This window comes from Callospermophilus lateralis, chromosome 16 (assembly GCF_048772815.1).
Source record: "Callospermophilus lateralis isolate mCalLat2 chromosome 16, mCalLat2.hap1, whole genome shotgun sequence".
Lineage (NCBI taxonomy): Eukaryota > Metazoa > Chordata > Mammalia > Rodentia > Sciuridae > Callospermophilus > Callospermophilus lateralis.
In genome coordinates, this window is record NC_135320.1 from 40549857 (window position 1) to 40563275 (window position 13419).

At 43.4% G+C, this 13419-nt stretch overlaps 1 protein-coding gene across 1 annotated transcript in view; it reads right to left on the reverse strand.

The window, feature by feature from the left end:
- Positions 1-12501, reverse strand: part of Znf704 (zinc finger protein 704) — a 201854-nt gene extending 189353 nt beyond the window's left edge. The window contains exon 1 of the mRNA XM_076835618.1: positions 12010-12501. Coding sequence (XP_076691733.1) covers positions 12010-12501 — 492 coding nt within the window. The remainder of the gene's footprint in view (positions 1-12009) is intronic.
- Positions 12502-13419: the final 918 nt, after the last annotated feature.

Consider the following 13419-nt stretch of genomic DNA (forward strand, 5'->3'; position numbering starts at 1 on the left):
ATCAACGTGCTTAATTCTTGGGGTACCCTAAATGCTAAAAACCTGAATAAATTAAGAACTCTCTAGCTCTCATTTCCTATCCATACCTCTCTGGTTGAGGTCCATTCCTTATTATATTCATGTCAAACATTTTCACTGCTAGCTGTGTATGAAACAACTCTGATACTGTTCTCAATCCTGGAGTAGAGAGAAATAAGGGGTGGGTAGTAGGAAAGGGAGCTTCCCTATAGAAACTAGAAGTGGGAGACAGGAAAGAAGAATGTCTACCTAATTCATTCAGCAACTTGTCTGTGATGCTAGAAACTGATTCAAAGTAACCACAGATTATCTAAGAGGATGTAGTCTGGATGTAATTCAATTCCACAGTTACTACTAGGAACTAAGGCTTTATCTTGAATTTACAAGAAATTCAAGGACCCACAGAAATAAGGACCCACTGTTGTCCTCTCTCTGATTCCTGAACTGCAGGAGACTGGTCCCCCTGGGCTGTGGTGACTCCATCACTGGAGCATACTTATCAGATGGCTGATCTTGTTGGACTGGATTCTTCTTTTTCCTCATATCCCCTATTCCACACATGCTGAACCTCTAATCTCTGTTTTAGCTTCCTGAAAAAACACAATGAATAAACAAGATTTCTTGGCAATGAAAACTAAGAAAAACACCAGTGCAGCTGTGAGTCCGTAGTATTTAGAGCAAGTATGCAGGAGTGACTGCCAGTGGGCACTGGGCTTCTTTTAGGGGTGAAAGAAATGTTCAAATATTAGATTACGGTGATGATTGCACAACTGTGACTGTAATAAAGAGTGCTAAATGATATACCTTAAAGGAGACAGTGAGGATTGGTAAATTCTATCACAATCCTGTTGCTGAGAGAAAGACACAGACAGATGGAGGAACACTACATTGGAAGTGTTCTGGAGCCCAGGCCTGGTGATTTTCCCTTCTCTACCAACATGATCTCCCTAGGTGTTCTCATCTAATCCTAACACTCTCGATACTCTCTGAGAGCCATGACTTCTGAAGTTCTGTCTCTAGCTCTGTCTTCACCACAAAACTCCACCCTACCTGACATCTCTACTTGCAGGTGTAACAGTATCTTCAACTTGAAATAGTTAAGACAGAACCCCTTGATTCCTCTTTCCAACCTGTGTCTTCTTTCTGTAACATACCACCATGCACAAATTTTACTGTCCCCCCAACTAGAATGTGAACAGGGGCCCTCCCCAAGACTGACTCTCCTCCGTGTCCTAGGTGCAGACAAAGACTAGAAGCTCAGTGAATATTTTTTTGTCCAATGCAACAGGCATTAATTGAATGACATAGCAAAAGAAAGAATGAAAGAAAAGGAGGGCATAATGAAAAATTAATGAATTATCAGTCTATCACTGAACTTAACCAAGATCTTTGAGGCATCTTAATTTTAACACATAGACAGGCATAGTTTACAAACAATGAAAACTATATCATTTCTATTATAATTTCTAAAGCAAGAATAGTTTCCCCCAAATAACCTCTGTGCTAGATTGAAAAAAAAATCAAATACAACAATCAATATGGGAAATGGAGAGAAACACATACTGGAAAAGAGATCTCTGTTGGAATAAGAATAAAGAGTGAAAAGTACTGCTGTCACTCGATAGACAACTAAAAGCACATTTTCAGAACCTATTATCACCCACCAAATACTCGAATAACAAGAAATGCAAATAGAAGCCCCTACTCTTGGGTAATTTCAAATCTTCCCTTTCCCATAAGCACCTCTTTCTCCCCACCCTACCCCCAAGAAACTGTTCAGGCTTTACACAGTTCAGATGTCCATTTTTCCCCTTTTCTGAGAACTTTTACTACAAATATTAAATGATGAAACAAGAATGTCAAGTAGACATTCTTCACATAGTTGTTTCTGTAAGTTCTATGATCCTATTCTAATATTTCCATTATTTTTCTAATATTCTGTGAGATCAGTTTTTAGTTGGAAGTATACAAACCTGCTAGTTATAAACATTTTCAAAAGCAAAATTCTTCTTTAAACTTTGGATCCTAACTCAAATTAATAGAAATTACTAGAATTTGATTTTTAGTAAGCATTTGCAGCTGATTTGCAAAGCATGTACAAGCTACGGGAAAGCAATTTATGACAACCTACGAAAACTGGATTTCACATTGTTTTAATTTATAATTGACTCCAAAATAAAGTCTCCTCTCTCCTTAAAATTCCATTGTTGCTTAGGTACCAAATCCAATTATTTTTTAAATCTGTTGGTCCCAACTGTTTTCTGAAATGTTTGACAAATATCTATGTCATTTGATATAAAATTACCTCACATTTATTTCTTTCTGCATAAACTGCCCCCATTTGTCTCTGAGGCTTATTTCCCTCAACTATGAAATGAAAATAATGATATCCTCATTCGAAGAGATGATCAAGAGGGTCAAATGAGGTGAGCAATGAGAACCTTCCTTAAATTGTAATGCACTGAATGCTGGGGAATACGGAAATACAGTTTAACAATACCTAATAAAAAGACCTAGCACATGGTATTCAGTGTTCACAAATGCTTAACCCCGTTATCTATAATAAGTCAAAGTGTTGTTGACCGATGCTATGTCAATCCTAATATCCTAGTAAATTTCAATATTCTTTTCATTTAGGCTGTCCCAGCATTTTCAATCATTTTTCTTTTAGAATGTGAAAAACAGATTAATAAACACACTTTCCTGGGTCTAAACACCTCGTGGATTTTAGCTCCCTTGACACTCTGTAATTCCGTTACGATCACACTTCTCCCACTGTCGCAACCACTAGACCCACAGTTGGAGCCTGGTCTGTGGCAGGGAAGGCAGAGCTCCCTACTAGTTTCTCAACTTCACACATGAGAACAGTGTTCACAGCTAAACAAGTGAAAATCTACCACATGAAATACTCCTTATTCTAGAAAGTTGATACTGAAGAAGTTATCACCTTTATGAGGAAAAATATTTCAAAGCTTGCATGGCCCGCTAATAACACTTGAACTCTTCTTGGTGCTTTTAACATTTGCTTAGCACATTTTGTTTGTTTCGAGAGAGTCTATATTGCCCAGGCTGGCCTCAACCTCCTTGGCTCAGGCTTCAGTGACCATCCCACCGCAGGTTTCCCAGTAGCAGAGACTCTGTTAGTTATTTATTTCAAGCTCTGAGACACTTTCCACAACTTTCTCCATTGAGAAGAGGAATTAGAAAGCCACAATATTTCCCAAAGGAAGGGTGCCCTGGAAGATCTGGGGAAGCCTCTGCAGCCCAATAAATATGGAAATGCCACAATCTATGTTCAGCACCCTAAAAACTCAAAATGGCCCTTTGATTATATGGTAACTTCTCTATAGGTCTACGGATGTTATATTACTCTTCGAATTTTCTGTTTGAAATATTTTATAACTTAAGCAACATCTATATCTCTATTTTAACTGGAATTTTTCCAAAGTTGATTAGCCACAGAGTTTTCCTTGCTCCCCTTGGACATCTCCTTTAATAGTGGAAGTAGACACACTTTGGGCTGCCTATCCTCTTCTATCCCCCAAATGCCCCTTTTTCCAAACAAGAGACCAAGCCCCAGACACCAGTGCAAAGGAGGATGGGAAGCTCAAGCCCATACCCTAGAAAGCCTCGGTCACATGCGAGGCAGAGGTGGAAGGGGACATCACTTTATTTCCACAGCAGCTTTCAACAGCAATGTTCAGTGGGGGTAGGAGCGTTTTCCTACCCTTTTTGGATGGTAGCCAGGTTTTCTCTACTACCAAGAGCTATACGTCTGAACAGACTGATGAACACAGGAGATGGAATGTCTCTGTCCTCTTTGCACAAGTAGATAAATGACTCACAGCCTCCTGAGCTGAAAGAGAAGATTAAAGCTCACTGCATATTACCATGGAATACCACGGAGTTCAGATGAATGGAGTCACTTTAGGAAGCAGCTCTCTGAAATACCTCGAGAGCATGAAACAGGGAGGAGGCTGGAACAGCCAAAATAACTTTTTAAAAGTTTAAAGGATTTGGGATTCTTGAACAAAATCTTCAAATGAATCCTCTCCAAAACCATAAAGGAAATAAACTGCCATCCAAGTCTAATTTGGGCAGATCTCTGGGCTATATTTAGTAACAATTACCAATGAGGGAATAATATTATCTCAGTTTTTGAAACAACACTAAGGCATAGAGGTATTAAGTAACTTGATAAGGCCACAGAACTAGCAGATAGAGAAGCCAGAATTTGAACCCAGAGCCTGTGCTACATAGCTGCTTCTCTCTTTTTTTTAAAGTTGTGTTAACTTTTTTTTTAAAAAAAATATTTTTATTAGTTATTGATGAACCTTTATTTATTTGTTTATATGTGGTGCTCAGAATTGAACCCATTGCCTCACACATGCTAGGCAAGCATTCTACCACTAAGCCATAACCCCTGCCACTACCTAGCTTCTTGATCTTCAAAGAGGTAAGTGAGGTAGGGGTACCTTGGTGGGATCCCTTGCTTTGACTCAAGCCTGTTCTCTGGCATCTTACCAATAAGCCCAAGATGAAGGTCAATTATCCTGACCACAGGTTTTATCAAATGATATTTCAGGGTACATAACCTTTCAAAAGACTGGATTTAATTTTAAATGTTGGAGTATTTTTGACATTCACTTATTTCCACTAGCCACCCAATTAGTCTCAATTACCGAGATATGACTTTCATTTTACCTTCCATTATGACAAGAATAAAAGGAAAGTAAGCACGCTCCTTGCAACCTCTGGGTGAAGCATGCAGACCATGCTAAGTCAGCCCTTGGGGCAATACCAGGGTGGCACCTTCACCTCCTTTTCATCTCAAGGCCTCATGGTGTCCTGCAACATGAATGAACCCCTCTTATATGCTTCTGCAAAGTTCTAACCAAAATAATATCTTCAATGAAGTGTATGAACTTAATCACCTTAATTCCACTACCATGTATTTCAATGTTATACTCTGTTCCATTTCACACAGTAAATAGGTTATTTGTCAATTCAGTGATTTAAAATTATTCTTTGGTGAACCAGGAATTACCTCCTGGTCATGCCATATCATTGTCTTCATATAGATTGTCTGGCTGCAATTGTTGTAAGGTATATGTCAAAGTTACATTTCAAATTGTGGTGGTCCAGTAGCTGTCTGGGAATTATCTCATCATGATCTTATTAAAGACAAAGAAGACAAAGGACTTGGAATATTTATACGATTTGTCAAGACTGTTATGTTAGACTATGGGTCCCCTGAAGATGACAGTAAGCTCTTTTTCTCTGTTGCTTCCCACATGTGTATCAGAAACATTGTAAGAAGTGGCCTTCAATAAATATCTCCTAACCAAGAAAGTAAATAGAAACGGGGACAGAAAACCCAGAGGAAATCATCCTTGTTTCAATAACATGGATTTGCTAAGCCAGGGGTTAGTTATGGAAGTTTTCAAGTATTCAGAAAGTCTAATGGAAACCATGCATGTACCCGAAAATGAGATTTCACAGGGCAACTAAAAGGTCAAGTTTCTTTGACTTTTACAAGCATTACATCAAGTCATTGTGACAAGACTGTTTCATACAGATCACAAGTTCTGATATTGCACATTGGAAGAGGGAAGAATAGGCTCCTACTCCTTTTCCCTCCAAGTCCCTCCTGAGGTCGGAGAACACACTAATCTGATAGATAGATACTAATAAATAGAGTCCCCAGATTTTTTAAAAACCCAGAAGCCACCAGGGCCGTGGTTTTCTCTGGATCCTTCAAAGAGGCAAGGATAAGCAGATTCAGGATGGAGCTTGACTTCTTGTTTTTAGCTAATATTTATGTTATGGGACATTCCATGCAACTGATATTTTAATGTTGAAAAAGAAGAGATCCTAGTTAATGCTTGACTATTAATTATTTCTTCTAGGCAAATCTGCCAGGGAACACCACCAAAGGGATCAGGGGTGCTGGCTCACAAGGAAGTGCAGCTCTTTTCCAATTTGTTACCATTCTCTATGTGTTCCTTGGAACTCTCACAGGGCGAGGGGACAGACACAGGTAGGATTCATATAGGGTCCCACATATCATACCACAGCCACATGTAAGGCAGCCTGTACCTGAAAAACTTTATGAAGAACAAGCATTCCAAAAGTAGAAGTTCATAAGCAGTGAGTGCCAGAACATTTCAGAAAATTGTGATTCTTTATCTACAGCTCTCAGGGAGTGAACTACAGATTGCTCTTAGGCACAAGGAACTAACCCAAAAAATGTGGGTGGTATTTCGGGGATAGTAGAGCAGCGCACTAATAGAGCCCCACCTAATCTGCTAGCACCCCATCCCAAGCTAGACAAAGCATTCTATCTACCCTGCATAGTCTGGGTGCCCTCAGTGGTCAAGCAAAGGGCTTGTATTACTAGATAATCTATTTCCTTTCCAATCCCAGCAGCCTTAATTCAATGAATGACAACTCTGTCTGGTATCTTACACATATGCCTTTTGCATGAGCCAAGAAAGAGACAAGACAGACCATTTGCAAGACACATACTTGTTAGCAAATTGGAATGCAGTGTTTGCTACACAGTCCCTGCCAAAGGCTCCTTAAAGTCACTTGATATTGAAGAGATAATCTAATAGATGTGTTAACCACCCCTGAAGACCTGACATATAGGAAGCAGATTCCATTTGATTAATATTTATTGAGCCCTGAAAGTGGGAACTCTGATATATTATCACCTAATTTTAAAGCCATTCTTTCCCAGCTTTTCAAATCTTTCAGTGGGAGCTGGGGGGTAGAGGGAAGGGTGCAGGGGTTAGGGCTCAAACCCAGTGCCCTACCACAATAGGCAAATGCTCTACGACTGAGCTACATTCCCAGGCTGATAAATGAAATCTTGATAGAACTTTTGGCAGTCTTTTGTTTATGTTTTTCCTAAGTTTATTAAACCAACAAATTATCATTTCATAAAAATGATAATGTTCTCTGTAGATTCTTGGGTTCTGATTCCTAAACTGCTAATGCCCTATTGAGGAGCACAGTTCTAGGCCTTGTTATCTTAGCCCCTTACTATTTTGACTTCACTGAATAGCAACTTATTATTCTATCTGCCCTCTATTTGACAGGGTCTTTTTTTTTTTAATTAAACTGTAGTTAAACTGTAGTTTTAATTAAACTGTAGTTGAACTGTAGTGTTTACTGGGCTACTTAATATTTCTCATACAAGAGTCCAAGAGGTATGGGGACATGTGGAGAGGAGTGTGTATGTACCCCAGGAATCTTATCAAGGCAGATAAATGTATAGCTTCCTTTGCTCAGAAATTGAAAACCATGTAATACAAAGTTGTTCTTTTATTTCATTTAATGCCAGGGTGCAAACTGCTGCTCTGCCACCTAACAGCTGTGCATCTTCAAGTAAGTTAGTTATGCCTTTTGTAAAATAAGACTGATAACAATAATACCTGCTGGCTATGTCACAGATATCCACGGAGATGTAATGAAGTTTAAACGAGTTTACACACGTCAACTTGTACCGTCCATGGTAAGCACTTAATAAAAATTAGCTGGGATTATTTTTATGATTATTACTTTATGCTTGAGGCAACTGAATGTTGGGAAAAATCACATACCCAGACAGACTGCTTATAATACAAATGCAGAACTACAAACCTTGGGATGGGTCCTTGATACTGTCTGGCAACTCTATGTGTGTGTCTCCCTAGCATATTTACTCTCCTGCTCTGCCATGCACTATTTCACGCTTTCAACTCCTACTTCAAATCTCCCTCACCCTTAGTTCCTTTCTCTTCTCCTGCATGGGGAAAACAGAGGCCACTCACCAAGTACTACTTCATCTCACCATCATCTAATATAGAAAATATACCCACATTTTGACTTGTCTTCTCTACTATCTCTCCATCTCAATGGAAGAAGAGTCCAAAGGTCAACCCTCTAGTTGGGCTCTAGATTCTTCTCCTATTTTCCCCCAAGAACTTTCCTCCTGGGATTACTCTGCTCCTTTTTGCATATCTGGTTTCTCCCTAGGTAATCACCCATGACCCTCATCTTTGGATATTCAGGAACTTGTATGATCCCTCCCCTAAGTGTGAGTGGAATCTGCACTCACTTCTAACCAAAAGAATATGCCAAAGACGATGGAATCTGCTCCTGCAATTACACTGTATTATGGAAGACTCCATCTTGCTAGCTTCTCCTTATTGAAGCCCACAGGACAAATAGCTGCAGGACAGACAGGGTGAGGTTGAGAGGCTCCAGGATCTAAGGACATCTTCTAGGTAATAGCCAGCAAGAAGCTGGGACCCTCAGTCCTACAGATGCAGGGGAATGAACTCTGCCTACAGCCCAAGTAAGTTTGAAAGTGAAATCTTCCCTGGTCAAACCTCCAGATGAGAACTCAATCCACTTAACCTCTTAAATTCAGCCTTGTGAGACTGATGGTGGCAGGTTCAGTTAAGCTGACACCAGGCTCCTACTTCATTGAAACTGTGAGAACTACTTTAAGGCAAAAACTTTATGGTAATTTGTTACACAGCAACAGAAAACTAATACACTCACACCCTTCTAGATAATTCCCATCATTCTCTAGTCACTACAGTCTATTGCATCTCATTTTAACAATAAAAACAAACCTAGTCATAGGCCCTCTACCTATTCCCTCCTTCTCTGTTCTCCAAGAAAACCTGTCACAATTTTTTTTCATAAATCCCCTTACATCCTCACCTCCCATTTGCTGCTAGCTCTTTTAGTCACATCATAAACTTCCTTTATCAAGGATAACCCTAAGTGCCATATTGGATAAGAAAAAGTCTCTATCTTTTTCTTATTCAATATCCCTGCAATATTCAACAGGTTCATTACACACCACTTTTTGGAATTATTTCTTCTCTTGGTATAATGGACTTTATATTTTCTTACATGGATGCTGCCTGTCAACCATCTTCACTGGCTTCTCCTAGACCCAAACTTACAGCATCCTGTGCCCCACCGCCTGCTCAAGGTTCTCTTCTCTTGCCCAGTGGAACTACCTATGCGTTGGGCTTTAAATAACATCAACATGTTGATGGCTCCCAAACTTCTCTTTCTAGCCCTGACCTCCTCCCGGCTCCACATCCTACAGCCACTGGCCTAACTGCAATCTTCATTCAGAGGAAAGAATCATCATCTCACACTTAAGATGTCAAAAACAAAACGTTTGATTTTTGCTCTCCCAGTTTTCCCAATCTCAGTGAATGGTACAACTAACCACCCTTTATATTAGGGCCTCATCCTGGATTACCTTCCTTTCCTTTACCTCATCACCCAATCCATCAATAAGTTCTGGCAGGCTGCTCTTCACAATGGATGCAGAATTCATCTCAACTCCACTCTTGCCATCCTCTAACTCCAAGCAGTCCTCACCACTCAGTGGACTGCAGCAGCCATTGCCTCCTAACTGATCTCTCTGCTTCCACTGCTGCTCTCCATTCACACAGCGTGATCTGAGACATGCAAATCACCTGGTAAGCTTTTATCTGCCAAAGATTTTCCAGAGACTTCATACTTGACCTCAAAAAGGCTCACCTTTTCTATGCTGCTGACCCAGACCTGCCTCTGTGAAATATTGCCTTCCTACCAAGTTCCTGCCACAGTCATGTCTTCCTCCTTTCTACTTCAAGACTTGCAATTGCGATTCTCTGTGCCTGGAAAGACCTTTTCCCCCCAAGCAAATCCTAGATCTCAGATCAAATGTCCCTTCCTAAGAGAGATGTTCCCATGTTCTCTTTTCAGCCCACACTCTAAGATATTATTTCCCTCAGAGCATTCATTAAAATCTCACGTTTCATAATTAAATAAGTGAGCATATATATAAGCATATCTTTGATTGTTGTCATGACCCCTCTCATTAGATGTGAGCATCAGGAAGATTCCCCACTGTGTTTGAGAATGGCACCTGGCACACAGTAGGTGCTCAATAAATATTTGTTGAACAAATGAATGCATGAATACAACATGTTTTCATTCTGGTTTGAAAAAAATTTTTTTGTAGTTGTAGATGGACAACATACTTTTATTTTGTTTATTTTTTTAATGTGGTGCTGAGGATTGAACCCAATGCCTCACACATGCTAGGCAAGCACTCTGCCACTGAGCTTCTGCCCCAGAACCTGTTTGCATTCTTATATGCATTATAACAAAATTCTTTGTGATATTCCAATACAAAATTTCTTCAGATGGAGTGTTAGAGTGTCTTTAAAGCAATTGTTTTTAAAAGGAAAAAAAGATAGTTATATCTCAACACATTTATTATAAAAGTTTTTGAAAAGCTGTGAGCCAAGCAATGTTATAAATTTGAATGAATTTTTAAAAATTGGAGGTGTGAAAAAATCTTTTTTGATAATGTCAACTATCACACCCTAGATATTCTGTTTTTATACTGTTGATTCTTTTCCTACATTGAATTTGCTTTGATCACAGAGCATAAGTTATTGTTAATTTTTCTATTATAAATTGTGCAATCACTATTCAAACCACAAGACACATTTTCAGTATGTCTGAACAAAAATATTACGGAGTCACTACTCTTATTATTCAGTGTCACTGATACCATGTGACTTAATTCAAATCCAGCTATATCCTGTGGCCATACAATACAGGCTTTTCAGCAGACCATGGTAATGAGTGTGGTCACAGTCCAGATTCCAACAAGCAGCTGTCAAAAACTATCATCCCAAATGACTATTTGCTGAACATTTCTCACTCTCAGAGATCAAACTTCCAGGGTGGTCTGAGAAAGAAATTTGTGCCCACATCTATTCTCAGCCTATTCTAATTGTTAATGTTTAACATTTCTTTGGAAATACAATTTCATGCTTCAGCAGGTGATTTTCATTTTGGGGTGGGGGGGCAAGAATCAAAAGATTTTTTTTAAAAAAAGATTAGTCTCTATTAAGCTCACTTGTTTGTCTTTTTTCCTCCGAAAATACCTCTTGAAAACTCCCAAGAAATAGTTATTCAGCTGATTTTAAGAACCACTCTTGAGAAAAATCACTCACTTCATCGCTTACCACTTGCTGCCCTCAAAACTTCTTAGCAACATACAGGGTGCATGAACCTCAACGTGGTTGGCTTTGTCCAATCGCATGCCTGAAAGCCCAGCCAGTCAGTTGTGTAATAATAAACCCCTTATCTTCTGAAGATACACAAACGGAAAGATCTCCTGGTGTTTCAGGGCACAGGGGGACTTCGCTAGAATTCTCTGCTGAAACTCACATCCATTTTAAAAGCCAAATCCCTCTCCTCCAACCGCCCCCTCCCCACTTTTCGATTTCCCTTTTCCTCCTTTGCAATTTTGAGGGGGGAAAATGCTAACCCAGGTCGAGCTTAAACACGGGAGGACGAGGGGCAATGCCAAAAGCTGCTAGCAAAATGCATGCGGAAACCAATGGCTTGTTTTTTGCTGCACTGGGCTTACCGGTTCCCTCACAAGTGCCTGCGATGGAAACTCATCAACAATTGTTCTCGGGTGAAGGAAGGGGTTGCGAGGTTGACAAGAAAAGCTGCTCGATAGTTGCAATAAGCTTGAATAGTCCTCAAAATAAGAAGGGTTCAGTCTAGCATCCTTAGGAAGAATAAAACATCTCACCACCACCATCCCACCTCGCCCGTCCTCACCGGGCGCAAATCGTCACCCACCTCGTCCGACCTCCAAGTTCCCCTGCCTACCCTGGAGAAGTGTCCTTTCCTCACACCCACACAAGACAAGAAACCCGACCGGGCCTGTAAGCGAAGCGGGAGAGGCCGCTCCGGAGAGGTGCAGGGGGCCCGAGGCGCGAGCAAATCAACAGTTCCCTCGCTCTGCCCCGCGCTGCCGCCGGCGCCGCCTGACACACCCCTCCCGGCCGGGTCTCCAGTCCTTGGCCTCAGCCAGGCGCCTCGCCCTGGGGTTCAGAGCCCAGGCCAGTCCCCCTCCCCGGTCCGGCGAGTCCCACGAGCGCCACCGCACCCAGCACGCACCTTCAACGCGCCCCGGGTCGGGCCCTTGGGGACCGCTCGACCCGGTCCGAGGGGCACGAAACGCTCCTCGCCATCCTCCTCGTCGTCGTCGCCGTCCACCACCTCGACGACCACCTCCTCGTCCTCGTCTTCCTCTTCGTCATCCTCCTCCTCCGCGCCCCCTCGGGGCTTCTCCTCCACCCTACCGAGTCCCCTCCGCCGCCTGCTCCCGCCTTCTTCGTCCTCGTCTTCCTCCCCCAGAAGCAGCAGCACGGGAGACGAGGCGGCAGCTCCGGCGGCCCGAGGGGGGCCGGTCCCGGCGCTGCGCGGCGGCGGCAGCGGCGGCCTCCAGCTCTCCGGGACTGGGCCGGAGCCCGGGCCCGGGGCAGGGGGCGGGAGTCCGTGCAGGGTTGCTTCCTGGGCGGGCGCGGACGCCGGCCCAGCCGGCTGCAGCGCGGCGCCCCCGCGGCGGCTGCCCAGGCTGGAGCGCTTGGCTAGACGCCGCGCCTGCATGCCTGAGCGCGGAGCTGCGGGCCGCGGCGTGGAGCCGGAGAGTTTGTCACCTCCTCTTCCTCCTCTTCCTCCCCAGGCGGCAGCTTTGGCTGCAGGCGCCCGGGTCGCGGAGCGGCGAGGGGCTGCAGGAGCCGCCTCCCTGGGCTTTGCGGCTGCCACTGGCCGCAGAGGCGCGGGCGCCGCCTTCGCTGGACCGGCCCGCGGGGACGCCGGCGGCCGGCGGCTACGGCGGGGCGGCGCGGCGGCCGCGGGCGGGGGTGGGTGTGAGCGAGCGGCGCGCTGCCGCCTCCGCCGCCGCCGCCGCCCGGGAGCCGCGGGCCGCGCTGCGCTCCATGCGGCCGGCGGCCGGGCCGGCGCGCGCCTCTCCCGGCCCGCTGCGCCCGCGCGCTCCGGGCCTACCGCTGCCGTCCCTGGGCGCGAGCTGTTTGTGTGGTGTGTTTTCCACCACCGCCCCCCTCTTCTCGAGCCATTCCTCGCAACCCTCCGGTCCCCCCCGTTCAGACAAAACCCGGACTGGATTTAGTTTTCCTACCCACGGTCTCCAAAAATCTGGCCCTTCGAAGCAGCTTGCACAGACGCCCGGGCTAACCCTTAACCCCTTACTCTGCACGAAGGAGGATAGACTTGTTGGAAGTAAGGTGGTCAGTCAAGTTAGACTTTGAATGTAGAGATTTGCTGAAAGTCGTTTTAATGGTCACTAATGTGCATCTGCAACTACACTAAGCTTACATAAACTTGAGGGAAAGTGTACCAATCTTGAGGTTTGGGGTCAATTGCCAGCATGAATCTTCAGTCATTTTGAATTTTTGAAACACTCTTCCGTCAATGTCTACCAATCTCCCAATGATGAGCACACCATTCTAGGCCTTGCCTTTGAGCACTTGTGGACCTGCTAAGTCTAAGCCATTCAGCTTTGAC